The 15,035-nt window shown below is 33.0% G+C and overlaps 1 protein-coding gene across 1 annotated transcript; it reads right to left on the bottom strand.

Moving 5' to 3' along the window:
* Positions 1-7,468: 7,468 nt before the first annotated feature.
* LOC127837140 (complement C1q tumor necrosis factor-related protein 3-like) lies at positions 7,469-8,705 on the bottom strand. The gene is made up of 2 exons (XM_052363990.1): positions 8,385-8,705; positions 7,469-7,945 (listed from the first exon to the last, which is right to left on the bottom strand). Exons 1-2 carry the CDS (start codon positions 8,683-8,685, stop codon positions 7,488-7,490), a joined length of 759 nt encoding a protein of 252 aa, XP_052219950.1. The 5' UTR covers positions 8,686-8,705; the 3' UTR covers positions 7,469-7,487.
* Positions 8,706-15,035: the final 6,330 nt, after the last annotated feature.

The following is a 15,035-nucleotide window of genomic DNA, read 5'->3' on the forward strand; positions in this document are numbered from 1 at the left end:
GAAATTTTCAATATAAATACATCCATAGAATTATAGCTACAAATAAATATCTCTTTAAATGCAAATTATCTAACTCAAATCTGTGTGACTTCTGCAGTGAAAACATTGAAACTATAGAACATCTTTTTTGGGAGTGCAAACACATCCAGCCTATTTGGAATCAATTAATATTTTTTCTTGAACAACATCAACTTAACGTTAAACTATCTTTCTTAAATGTAAGTTTCGGAATTAACTCATTGAAATCAATAGACTGTAATAATATTGTGAATTTTATGGTTATATTGATGAAATATTTTATCTTAAACATGAAGTACAAAAAACAAGTACCAAATTTTAATTGCTTTGTCCATAGTCTTAAACTAAAAATCCAGATTGAGAAAGAAATAGCTCTCAGTAATGACACATTACAAATCTTTGAACAAAAATGGAATCGGATTAAATTCTCATAATGTTTTGTCCACTTACTGGTCATGTACGTAATTCCGGCCTGTACGTAAAAAATCGGCCACCTGTGTAAAATCATGTTCATGATCTTAACGCACATATTTTGATTTCATTTAGAAAAATCAACATGAGAACCATCCCCACTCTCAATATTTTGCAAAAGTAAGAACCATATCACTGTAAACTTTTGTGTTATAATGTCACAAATGTAGCATGACATATTTGGCTCATCGGGAGAGTGATGTCATCATTTGTTGCAACAATTATCTTCATATAAGAAACAAATATATTTGATAAAATTATTTTTATTTTATCTAATAAACTTTAATTAAAGTTTTACCAATTAATTGTACAAAAACTTATATTCAAAACATACAAATCAGAACCTAAATATAAATTTTTAATATATGAATTACCTCCCTTTATAAGAATATTACAAGATTACATGTTTTAATATTATATATAAGCGTTTACTAATAATCAACACTGAAGTCAACTTTTCAAACAAAATGTGTTTACTTTTTTAGGTATGTTTGAAAATTTTTATTAAACACATTAAAAATAAATATTTTTTAATGAATAGGCAGTTTCCCATTGTTTATATTTATTAAAATGGGTAGGGGGAGTAACTGGTATAATAATTTCGCATTTATTTTAAATTTCAAGTCAAAAATTTTAATAGTATAAACATTGATTAATACTCTGAAATTGAGGACATTTGTCAAAAGATATTGCTTTGTAATTTTATCTGCAGATCAAACTGAAAAGTGGCCGATATTTTAGGTACATTTAACCTACGAAAATGGATAGTTTACATGTCATCATTTTCTGTTCATTAAGTAACATTCACCGATCTAATTCTATTTAAATTTTCATGCTAGGTGAGTTTTGAACCCAGGATTATACATGTGAAGTTTAGTTTCAACCAGTTGCCTAACACTAAAGATTTTTCTTAAATAGTCCCAAAAGTGGCCGGAATTACGTACATGACCAGTATATACATTTTGCCCTAATGTTAGTTTATCTCTCTAAAATAGTTTTGTTTATTTATTTTTTTTAATTTTTATTTTTTAATCTGACAAGATCATTGTGAATATAAAACAAAAAACACAAGTCCATTATGCTTTCTTCCGACTTTATACAACTCATCATTTTTCATAACTATTACTCTGTTGTGCTTTTCTTTTCTCTCTAAAAAAAATAAATATATATTAGCATATCTTGTAAAACATGTCTGAACTTTATTGCTTTGTATATCACTATATTGTATGATCATATACATGTTTACATTGTATGTATGATATTGAATTAAAAAAAAAAGTGAAAAATTAAAACCAAATTGTTTCAGATTCGCATTTCTTCATTGCAGTTATGATATTTGTGAGGGAACGGTAATACTGAACATTTACCATGCTCTACAATATCCATTATATGCATCTTTTGACGATTTAAAAACCTGGAAATTATAAAGCTTTGCAACGCGACACGTGAAATGTTACCAGATCAGGTCAGAAGAATTGTTTTGTTTAAATATAGGTGATGATAATCAAGACAGGTTTTTAAATTTAAATGCGAGTTAGTATACCGATTTAGGCTTCTGTTGATGCAAAGTAACTTCCTTCAAAATAACCTTCATGGAATAATGAATTCTGAATGTCAAATTACTGCTGATTATTGCTGAGATGTACTAAATTTTCATTTTATATTTTAAACTTACAAATATTTATTTAAAGAAACAAAATAACTTAACAAATGTTTACATATAAGTTACTGTCTTCTTCATTTATTAGATAATTATATTGTTCGATATCCCATTTTCTTTCAGACTGTTGCCTTCTTATTTTATGACGATATATTCGTTTTGGAACATGGGCTATTTGCCTTTTCTTCATTAGAACACAATTGTTATGTCACTAAATACACGTGATTTTCCTACAGAGGGCCAATACAAACATCCACTTTTCGGTGAACCTGCAACTTACATTATCGAGATAACGGCATGGGTGTTTACTAATTGGTCGGTTAACATGGAAAGCGCAGACACCTAGTTGAGATAATTGCAAAACCATACAAATTATTAAAAATGCATGCGAGGCGTTGTACTGACTCAAAGCATGTTTGCAATATGAAATAATCAATTAGTTATATACAGCTTCAATATATTCAGGTTATTTCCGATAAGCTTTACCTGTGTCATCGATAATATATAGAAATAATTCAACTCCAGACACTATATTATTTTTCACAGCAGTTTAAAATAAAAATCGGATTGTATTGCTATCGCGAATGTCGTCGATAAAAATGCAAAATACCCCATTATATGATAGGATACATGTGCGTAGTACTTATTACTAACATTTCGTTTACCAAACAGCAAAATTCAAATGAACACAACTGACTAAGTGTTACAAACCGTATACGAAGGGAGAAAGCTAAAACGTGAGTCTATAACGGCATGCATGTTTCGTGTTCAAGTGTCGCAGACACAATCAGAACAGCACACTACAAACTATTATAACGTACCTGGTGATACGTTTGTATTTATGTCTATCCATATAGACTTTATAATTGAATATTTATAATAAAAAGATGTCAACCGATATAAACAGAAAGAGTGTTGAACACTTAAGACACTTTTAGAAAAACGAAAAACAAAAAATGATGACTAGTTTCTTGAATAATAACTACTTACTACATCTTTTAAAAATTTATATCTGAGTCTGTATATGTAATTTGTAAAAACATATGCTTAAATCCCATTTCTACATTTATATATCATGCTAATACTTTGTCACAAATAGAGACCGATCACCGCCATATCGGCGGACGACGTATTTATAGGCTCATCGGGTTGGCGTCCGGCCGATGATCGCACGGGCACCGGGTGATATTGTAGAATCGGGCGGCGTCCGGATTAATTTTAACTCTCACTTAAAATTTTACCCGACGTCGGGCCCGGGAAGTAGTCGAGTTGAGTTCGAAAAAGATCGGTCGATTAACGCCCGGTTATCGTCTGGCGATTGCCCGACATCGGATTCATTCTACGTGTATCGGCAAAAATCAAGGTATTTCACAATGACATACATCGGCCGGCGACCGTTTAATCGCCGGAGCGCCTCTGCACGATGACTGACGGACGCCGGACGGAGCTCGCCATGATACACGTACAACGAATCCGATGTCGGGCGATCGCCGTATGTTAACCGTGCGTTAATCGTCCGAACTTTTTTTGACATCAACTCGATTCCTTTACGGACAGCTGTTAACATTTCAAGTGAGAATTAAAATTAATCCGGACGCCACCCGACGCTACAAAACAAGAACGGTGACCGTGCGATCATCGGCCGGGCGTCAGCTCGATGATCGGAAAATACGTCGTCCGCTGATCGAACGGTGATCGTTCTCTATTTGTTACTGATGTATTAATCTGGGTCTTAGAGAGTATATAGGGAGGACATGGCACATTCTATTCTCGTTTGTTTTGCGAGAGAACCATTTCGTCTCTATGGTACTTCAATAATACACATTAAGTAAATACTATTATTAAAATCAAATTAAGCCTATTATTTCTAGATAATATTGTCAAAACTGTTAGCGCTTTATTGTTGGCATGTTCAGAAAATTGATTGAAAGCAGAACAAAATGAAACAATAACAGACCCCATAATGACTTAACAAAAACACATATTTGCAAATTCAGCATGTGCCAGAACTATAAAGCGAATGAATGCATGTTATATATCCGTAACACCTGATATTATATGGTTAAAGGCATCAATAATGTACAATAAGCATCGGTTATTCAAACGAATCACACGAATGTCATTGTGTACACACCGGTCTAACTGACCTGTGTACTAACGCGAAAGGAATTGTGGGTAGCACTTCTTTTACAAGTGAAAAGTAAAAGCGAAAGTACGTCAAGTAATCGTGCTTCTGAAAATCTGAACATTCCATTTTTAACATATATTTAACACATTTTTTCTTATTATAACAAAATATTCATTCCTACGCGGAACTACTTTGGCGGAAGCACAAATCCCCAAATCAGGGGAATGTCATGCGTCCTAGCATAGAGGTGACAATAACGTAGTGACGTCACCATCTATGTATAGAATGCACGAATGTAAGTTAACAAAGAGGAAACGAAAAATATGTTTACCTTTCCCCAATAAAAAAAATCCAAGATGTATAGCTCAAAAGGTTTATATGACTTTTGCTTGAACATGTAAAAGCAAATGAAATCTGGTTTTGTTACTTATCAATTTGTTTCCGTTTTCTTGTGCACAACATGCAACAAACACATGTGCATCTTTTATGATGTTTAAGGTTTACCTCCTTTCAGGCTATAGCATAAATTGAGAATTTAATGAGCTTCACATAGAAAGTAAAATAGGAAACTCCAAATTTTATAAAACCATAGCACAATTAAAATAACGATGTTCAGGGTATTATTTAGTATGAAATGTTGTCTGAACCGAAATTTAAGAGGCGATTTCAAATTTCACTTGAAACTTAATTATAGGTTATGGAAATTTAATGTTTTTGAAGCAAAGGCTATCCAGGGACGATACTTTACGCCTTAATTTGATTTTAGTTAAAAAGAAATTACCTTTAAACAAGTGAAACCAGTAAAAGCGGAAAGTGTCGTTCCTGATAAGCCTGTGTGGACTGTGCGGGCCAATTTGAGACGCAGCTGTACGCACATACATTAAGCCTCCTGTTTCAAAGCGAGGCTCATATATTGAGGGAGAGGGAGACTGTTACGATGAATACATATATGTTAAATACATGCGTATACAAAGAAATCAACAACATGTCCAATACTTCAAATTTTGATTTACTAGCAACAAATGTAATTTTTTTTTTATAACAACCAACATTTTTCAAACTAGAAATTCATTGCAGAATATATTAATGAACGTTCATTTCATACAATAAAATCCACTATTAACAGATAGAGCGTCTCTGCAAGATGACTGATGTACGCCGGACGGAGCTCGCCATGATACACGTACAACGAATCCGATGGCGGGTGATCGCCGGGTGATAACCGTGCGTTGGTCGTCCGATATTTTTTCGACATCAACTCGATTCCTTTCCGAACAGCTGGTAACATTTAAATGAGAATTTAAATTAATCCTGACGCCATCCGATTGTACAAAAAAGAACGGTGACCGTGCGATCTTCGGCCGGGCGTCAGCCCGATGATCGGAAAAATACGTCGTCCGCTGTTTAGTGATCGTTCTCAATTTGTGACTGATGTATTTAACTGTGTCACTCATCGGACGTCGGACGTCTTCGAAGTGTCCAGTATCCCCGATGCCGGATTATTTTAGACTGAGGCCTTAGAGAGTATATAGGGAGAACATGGCACATTATATTCTCTTTTGTTTTGCGAGAGTACCATTTCGTCTCTATGGTACTTCAATAATACACTTTAAGTAAAAACTATTATTAAAAGCAAATAAAGCCACTTATTGCTAGATAATATTGTCAAAACTAATAGCGCTTAATTGTAGGCATGTTCAGAAAATTGAATGAAAGCAGAACAAAATGAAAAAATAACAGACCCCATAATAACTTAACAAAAAACACATATTTGCGAAGTCAGCATGTTCCAGAACTACTGAGCGAATGAATGCATGTTATATATCCTTAACACCTGATTTTATCTGGTGTAAGGCATCGATAATGTACCATAAGCATTGGTTATTTAAACGAATAACACGAATGTAAGTTAACAAAGAGGAAACGAAAAATACCTTAACCTTTCCCCAATAAAAGAAAATCCAAGATGTATAGCTCAAGAGGTTTATATGGCTTTTGCTTGAATATGAAAAAGCAAATGAAATCTGGTTTTGTTAGTTATCAATTTGTTTCCGTTCTCTTCTGCACAACATGCAACAAACACATGTGCATGATTTATGATGTTTAAGGTTTACCTCCTTTCAGGCTATAGCATAAATTGAGAATTTAATGAGCTTCCCATTGAATGTAAAATAGGAAACTCCAAATATTATAAAACCATAGCACAATTAACATAACGATGTTCAGGGTATTATTTAGTATGAAATGTTGTCTGCACCGAAATTTTAGAGGCGATTTCAAATTTCACTTAAAACTCAATTATAGGTTATGGAAATTTAATGTTTTTGAAGCAAAGGCTATCACGGACGATACTTTACGCATTAATTTGATTTCCGTTAATAAGAAATTCCCTTTAAACAAAGAATGCAATAAAAGCGGAAAGTGTCGTCCTCGCACATGCATTAAACCCCATTTTCACAGAGCACAACTCATATGTATTTGAAATTATGTGGGCGGCAACACATTTTTTTTTGCCTGAATATGCTTCGTGATTTTCAGTTTTCTTTTATCGACTTCTTTGAGTATTGTTTTGATGTTGATATCACTTCTTATTTGAAAACACAAACAAAACAAAATGGAAACAACATTTATATTTACACTGGTTATGACTAGTATACCACAAATGCTGATGTATATAATCTTACTCAGTTTTGAAGTCTGGTGATTGCTTTAACAATATTGAAAACGCAGACATCAGACTAGCCAAAACATACATTAAGAGATTAAAGCAGTCAGGTTTGGGAATCGGGTCATGGTTGAGATTGTTTGTCGAAAATCCGGTAATAATCCCACATATGTCACCCTGTCTATTACTTTGTTAGCACGTGGGTGAGTTCATTTTTATGTCATTGGGTATTTCATTGTCTGTTTTCGCTTCAGGAAAGACCAGTTAACCCTCGAGTTCGGATAAGATTCACGTGAACTCCACCTATTTGAAAGCTCACTCATATACCAAAATATATAAAAGATGAAATAAATATAAATTATTCTTAAATTACAATAAACATTCTAGAAATGAAATGACATAAACATTTATTGTCAAGCACTGGACTGGATATTGAAACTCAGATTGTTTTACACCATGCAAAGGCAAATTGCAAGTGTCAGTGAGTAAATAACTGGTAAAATGCATGAAAAACAGGCTTAACGGCGAATATTACCATTATTTTATTACAATTCAAACAACAGGAATCCTGAAAGCGACGTGGCCTTTGCGGACGCGTCTACCTCTCCGGTATGATATTGAGTTGCAGCAATTGTCCAGATTTTCTGATTTTTGTTGCAAATTGTGAGAACTAGTTCTGTCCCCTGATCGTAGCCTTCGCCAGTGTTGTCTCCCCTGGTGGACATCGTCGTCAAGAGAACGCCGTCCTTAAGCATCTGAATCACACTGTGGTCAAGGCCACGTGTGTAGAGGCTGGAATGAAACACATACACGCCGTTAGCTGGACACGTAAATTCGTGTTTGGTGACGTCATATCCGTTCCCCAAATTTAGTTCGACCGCGTTGTAAGGCACCCTGTCGTTTTCGTTTATTTCTATTGGTTGACCGGACAGGAAGGCGGTGAATGCGATCTGCGACGTCGGATCGACAATAAACCGGCTAGAACGGGCGGCGTTTGTGTGACCTGTAAACAGTTCGTTTTATGCTTAAATAAACGAACACCGCTTATGTCACAACTAAACATTAACAAGTCTACTTCATTGTATGATGCGTTCACTTCACAAAAATATGCATGCAATTAATATGTTTATACACGAGTTATGAACGTAATCCTGAAAAAATGGCCTATTTAACATTTGATCTGTATATTTTATTAAATACAAATTTGTTTGAATTCCGTCATACATTCTTATGTTTTCTTCAATCTAACTGACGCTAATACAATAAGTATGTTTTTGTTTTAATTCGACCTGGATTATTCTAAACAAACTTAACTTTTGGTACTAATGTCTGAATGACAAGAGTAAATAAAAAAACAATTATCCATTTTACAATACATAATATTATGCACTGGGGCCCCATGTTTGGAAAATAACTTTTGAATGTATGAAATGTTACGATACCTTGATTTTCTGCCAACCATCTTTCGAGTCGAGCATTTTCCTGTTTTAACGATGACAGTAAATCATCAAATCCAGAACATCGCTTTTCTAAGGTTTGTATTTGTTCTTTATGCGCAATCCTTTCTCTATCTAGTATGTCAATGTGCTCGAGAGACTTTTTGACGTCATCACGCAGCATTTTAACTTCTTGCAATAACTCATTGGTCAGTTGTTCCGAATTGTAAGATTCACAAGATACACAAAAGCAAACATAATTGATAAATAAACAAGATGCCACGATTACACTTGCGAGGTTCCTCATAGTGACTGAAATGTACGATTGTGTGGACACCGTAAGTGGAGATAAGATAAAGACATTTAAATGGATGAACTACAATTTCACGATCATGTATTTTGACTATATTTTGAGTACATATCGCCATATCCCACATACTTGTGCTGAACACATTCTAAAGTTTGCGTTTGCGCTTTTTGATTTATGGGCATTTTCGAGTTAAACCATCAATTCTTACAATATACGCCGATAGAAAGCGTTTCTTGTAAAAGAATTTCAACTGACTGCCGTGTATAACGGCGTTTCTTTAGAGGTTTTAAATTCTTAAACAAGTTAAATTTAATTAAAATGTATATTCAATAAATTAAATAAATAACAATTTTTTGCAATTTCCCGTTAAAGCAGGTAAAAGAGCGAATCATAATAGCAGAATATAATGGAATCCGCTCAGGTGCCCGGCATTTTAAACCATATTAACCCATTACGTATACGAATGAACTCGTTATTACTAACGAGCGCACTACCTTGTCATACCCTAATTGCTAAATGACGTCATTGTTTTGCGTTAACGAAAACGACGACAATTTTCATTCGTCAATGGCGAAATGACGTTATATTTTGGCAAGAACGTTTGTGATAGTTCGTTCGCCGAAATTGAAACCGAAGCAGAAACGGAATTAGTAGATAAGTAAAATAAACTGCAGAAACATAACCGACAGATGAATTAATGTGACCAATTAGCCATGCGATATAAGGCAATACATTTTCATCACAACATTAAATATTTTAATGATAAAAGCTTTGTCAATTGTATTGAAACGATCGTGCAAATAATGAAGTTTCAGACTCGTTCCATAGTCGACAAACCGACATTGTGACTCTTTGTCATGTCGATTATTGTGGATGCTCCTTTTATTCAACTCAAATGATATAATAAACTTACTTACATGTTATACTTGGCCATATACACTTGACCCACACTGCTTGTTTACTACGTCCAGATAACGACCTTTATATACCCTAAATGAACTCAGTAGGAATCACTGGACATTCCTGGAAATGGCCTCAAGCAGATCGGATTTTTCTTTAGTTTCTACAGTTTTTTAACTACGCTTTTGTCTCATTGAATCGGCAAGCTGGATACCAATTAAGCCCTGATGATAATACTTATTGTACCGACATAGTGTAAAACGGTGTTAAATGTATTTTTCTTGTAAATTGCATATATCTAAAAATGGTAAGGTATGAAATGTCGAACAGGTAAAAGCTGTATGGCAATATAATGTGTAGTTCAAGCTGCGTATAACATGAATTTCTTCACGCGATTGCAAAGATAAAGCACACTGTTGTTTTGCAATTCCAACAGTGTACTTGTTTGCATTATATGAACTTCTCTGACTATAAATAGTTTTCTCCGTTATATTCCGGGCTTTTCATTCCACGCTCTAACTGCCTACTATGTGGGAATTTTTATGGATACTTCCATTATTTTTTTAGTGCGTCATACGCATGACATTCATCAAACAATACCTAGTGTATATATGTTTCCGCATATATCATATAATCATAATTGCTTTACTTTGTAAAAGACCACCACCTGGTGTGTGCAAAAAGTAAGTGTATTATATGTAACATGTAGATGTATTAACAATCTTTGCTTGTATAACAATTCTTAGTGATGAAAACCAATTAAACCATGTTTTGTCTTCATAACCAAGACAAAAGAGTTTTCGATCATGATGTTTTGCAAGCACTTACGCGAGTAAAACGCGAAAACATATAAGGTAATTAATATAATGAAATGAGCAGTACACGGGTGAGTGATCAGTGTCAAATAAATGAGTCGTGTTCTGAGAAAATTTGGCTTACTGCATGTGCTTAAAGTGTCGTCCCAGATTAGCCTGTGCAGTCCGCACAGGCTAATCAGGGACGACACTTTCCGCTTAAATTGGATATTTTCCATGAAGAGACTTCACTTAAACGAAAAATGTCGACTGCACAGGCTAATCTGGGACGACACTATACGCACATGCATTATGCCCAGTTTTCTCAGAACGCGACTCAAATATGCATCGTAATGTACAATGTCAAAATACTGGGATCCGTCCATAATTGTCTTAAAACAAAACAACAAACGTTAGTATTCCAGACTAATTAAAAACGAAAAACAAGGAAGCTTTAATGTGAAGTTTAGCTTTATGTATTGCTCCCTTTGTTGGAATATCGACTTATTCATCAGAATGTATAAACGACGTACACTTCTATTTACATATGTACATTTGCAAATATTAACTTATGCAGCATATAATAAGTGAATCATATTTTATTTAGTAAGAGTTAACCTTGTCGCAATCTGTTTCGCCTTTGCTAATTATCCAAAGCAACCAAGCTGAAAAATATCCACATGGATTACAATAATACCGTTTGCCTTTACCGATTTGTAAATTAATAGTTTTCAACAGATGTGTTATATAGCTTTGTTATTTATATGAATTATGAATTGTTCGACCGCCATTTATTGTTAAAGGAAATGTGATTATAAATCGGCTGTCCATTTATTGGCAAATATAGTAAAGGTAATGTAAATATTGTTTCGTATTCGTGATACGGAAATTCCACTCGTGTTTTATAATTAAAAACGAAAAAAGTGTTGAACATATTATCTTTTATAAATATGAAACGTTGGTGCAAGCAGCTTGGTAATAGCTTTCTAAGAAAATAAAATTATTGTTATAATAACATGTCTTTGAAGCGTATTATATTTTCAAAAATGGTCCGTATGGCAATGCAGTAGTTAGAAATAATATAAGAAGAAACAAACTCAACTAGTGTTTTGAAGAAAATGGTCTATTAAATTGGACCATGGTATGTTAACTATATTTAGTTGTGGACGCCATATCTTACTTAATATCACGAGTTTATGTGCAGTTAACGTCTGGTTCATAAATAAGCTGCTACCAATTTAAGGCCGGTGAATAAAAAAAACAAGCAAACTAATCGGACTGGTAAATACATTATCAATGGGCTGTAGCGTGTATATCTTTTGGAAATGTGAAATGCATATTGATATCCAAACCAGTTTGCAGGTTTGAAAACAAAATGAAATCGTTAAAATATAGTGTTATTTAATCAACGCATACATTGGTGAGATTAATATTTTAAAATATATATTAAATTATTTTCCTTTAAACTTAAATACCTACAGCTGAAAATATTTTATTAAATCTCTAACTGCCGATTAAAACTTCCATTTTATCTGAGTCTCTGTTTTTCTATTAAATATCTAAATTAAATATCTTAACGGTCGCTTGCGGCTATTCTCACAGTTTTTTAAAAAGTTTACTATACTCAGACACTGTTTATAACTTGTGTTGTCTCGTCCGATCATGCAATTTTCATGCAACATATTGCGGCAATAAAATACATTTGCATGAAACGCACTTATCCTGTTTATATATTTTTGTTTGCTTCCGGGTTACAAATAGTTGTATTTTCTCAATAAAATGGGATATTTACTATTTTGACATAAACTTTCGTAAGTGAAATTACATAAATAAGCTACGATTACTGTGAAAATATAAATCGGTATTACCTGAAATATATGATAAAGATACAATGTTGTAATTTTGTTAGTTTCGACTGTTACCCATGATTTTGCCGTATGTGTATTACTGTATCTTCGATTTAGCGTCCGAAAACGATCTGTGTGCAATTTAGTATGTCAACAAGGCATAAGTGACCTTTGTACGGTCGCCATGAGGAACTTTCGCACACGCGAATCTCTTCTTGTTTTATAGACTAGAGGCAGCGCAGTGCATGTACCTTCCTCTCCGTCTCGATGTATTTTCTGTCAGAATTCCAACAAAATATTTTTGATACAAAAACAAATAGAAAAGTGCTTGTTTGTATTTAATCTCTAATTGGAGCTCATTATTATCGTTCATTATTATGTTTGCTTCAAATGGAGCTTAATGAATATAATGGATTGTCGGGTGATATAAGTACAGCTACATTCATAAGTTTAACAGAACACAACAGAACAGAACAGACAGTTTATTCAGACTTATACATATGTACATCGTCTTTAATGCATATATTTATAAATTAAACAATGTCACGTGTCAAAATATAATAATTTTGACAAAATCAATGATACAATATTATATATATATTTATAAAATCAATGTGTAAATTCAATGAAATTTCAAAACAAAATATGAACAGAGAAAAAACAACGATTTTGAAAAGAAGAAACATACTTATTTTAAAGGCAGTTAGAATAAACTATTACGTTTAATTTGGGTATGGTATATATGGTATAATTTTTGCAGAAAGTACAAAAACAGAAGAACAATTATTTCACATAATATCAATGCAAAAAAGTGACAGATATTTATGGGAACTTAATAAGAAAAAACACTATTAAGTCAATTAGTGGTATTTATAATAGAATTTCGTATAGGTAAGGCTTCTTTAACATATTTACATACATTAATAATTTCAAATTCACATGTTGATGTCAATAAATTATGAAACTTTACAACAGATGGGTTCATGTTATAAATACGTTTAATGTATTTTTGACGTAGTAAACGAAAATATGCACAAACACAAATAAAATGGAATTCATCCTCTATGTCCCGTTGCGTGAGTACCTTCCGGTCTGAATTCTCAACGGGTGGGCCGAAGCCCTTAATTTAACAAAGTATACACGTAGATTTTTAGGCAATAAATCCAAGTAGTTCTCATATTCAAGAGGTTTTAAAAATCCTATACATATCTAGAACAGAACTTCTATTCATATTTCCAAACCATTCCTGCTTAGCGGTGTCAATAAGTCTGCATTTAAATTCACATACAAAAGAACTACTATTAGTTATATTTGCAGTTTCAAACACATGGGAATATCCGTATTCATTTAACAATTGTTTAACATTTGCAACCCAATTTTTGCATTATTTAATATAATCTTTCAATGCATGGATATATACAGTTTGTATAATAATATTTTTACTGTTAACAATTTTTAACCAATATTTAACAATTCGTACATATCTTTTCACATATAACGGGTATCTGCCTAACTCACCATATACTACAGCATTACATGTATTTATATTTACATTCAACAATCTTTTGCAAAATTTTAAATAATTGCGTTCAATTGCTTTTGATTTATTTAAACCCCATATTTCAGAGGCATAGCAACAAATAGATCCAACAAAAGAATTAAACAACTGACAAAATAATTTTGGCTTAAGTTCATACTGCTTTCATTTATAGAATAAAATATGCATCGCCTTTAGAGCTTTTCCAACCAAATGTTCTTGATTTAAAGTGAAACTACCAGTGTAGTTAATAACAGTGCCGAGATAATTGAAATAATTGACGATTTCTATATTTTGTCCATTATATGTCCATTTTTCATTAACTCGAATTTTACCCCTTTTGCGAAACACCATTATTTTTGTTTTTGAAGTATTCACATTGAACCCCATGAATTACAATACTGGTAAAGTTTATCTAGATGGTTCTGTAATTCTTCTGGTGATTTGCCTAAAATGACCATGTCATCTGCAAATAACAATAAAATTAAGGTTATGTCGTCTATATTTAAGCCAGACAGGTTGCTATCTTGTAAAAAAAGTTCCAAATCGTTTACAAACAGTGAAAAAGGAATCGGGGACAGTACCTCTCCTTGTCTTAGACCGACAGCAAAACTAAAGTATTCAGAGTATAATGTACACGACTTAACACAATATTTAACAGTTTCATACATATTCTTAATTATTCTTAATTATTTACCTTTTATACCAGATTTGTACATATTTAACCATAACGCATAACGATATATACTATCAAAACATTTAAGTTAATCGACGTAAACAACATACAAACGTTTGTTTTCATTTAAAACATGTTGCACAACAGACATCAATATATAAATAGCATCAATAGTTGAACATCCTTTTCTAAATCCGAATTGTGCATCCGAAATTTTAGCATTATCGTCACAGAACAATTCAAAACGTTTGTTTACAATGGTTGTAAACAACTTAGCAAAACAACTAACAAGTGTAATCCCTCTATAAATACTGACATCGTCGACAGAACCTTTTTTATGCAAAGGGATGATAATGCCTTCCGTCCACTGGTCGGGAAAAAAGCCAGAAACTAAAATGCTATTAAACATATCACACAAATGGTTGGATAAAATATCGATACTTTCAACAAAATATTCATTTAAAATAAAATCATTACCAACCGCTTTATTACGTTTTAAGCATTTAATTGCATTCTTAACTTCATCCACAATTATCGGTCGATCTAGTTCTGGAAAAGTACAATTTTCATCGTTCAAATCATTGTTTGAACAC

This window comes from Dreissena polymorpha, chromosome 7 (assembly GCF_020536995.1).
Source record: "Dreissena polymorpha isolate Duluth1 chromosome 7, UMN_Dpol_1.0, whole genome shotgun sequence".
NCBI classification, from domain to species: domain Eukaryota; kingdom Metazoa; phylum Mollusca; class Bivalvia; order Myida; family Dreissenidae; genus Dreissena; species Dreissena polymorpha.

Bases quoted from the DNA above. Each gene is read 5' to 3' on its own strand.
- LOC127837140 (XM_052363990.1), bottom strand. From the start codon at position 8,685: ATGAGGAACCTCGCAAGTGTAATCGTGGCATCTTGTTTATTTATCAAT. The intron at 7,946-8,384 runs GTATCGTAACAT...AACTGTTTACAG, and splicing joins ATGGTTGGCAGAAAATCAAG to GTCACACAAACGCCGCCCGT.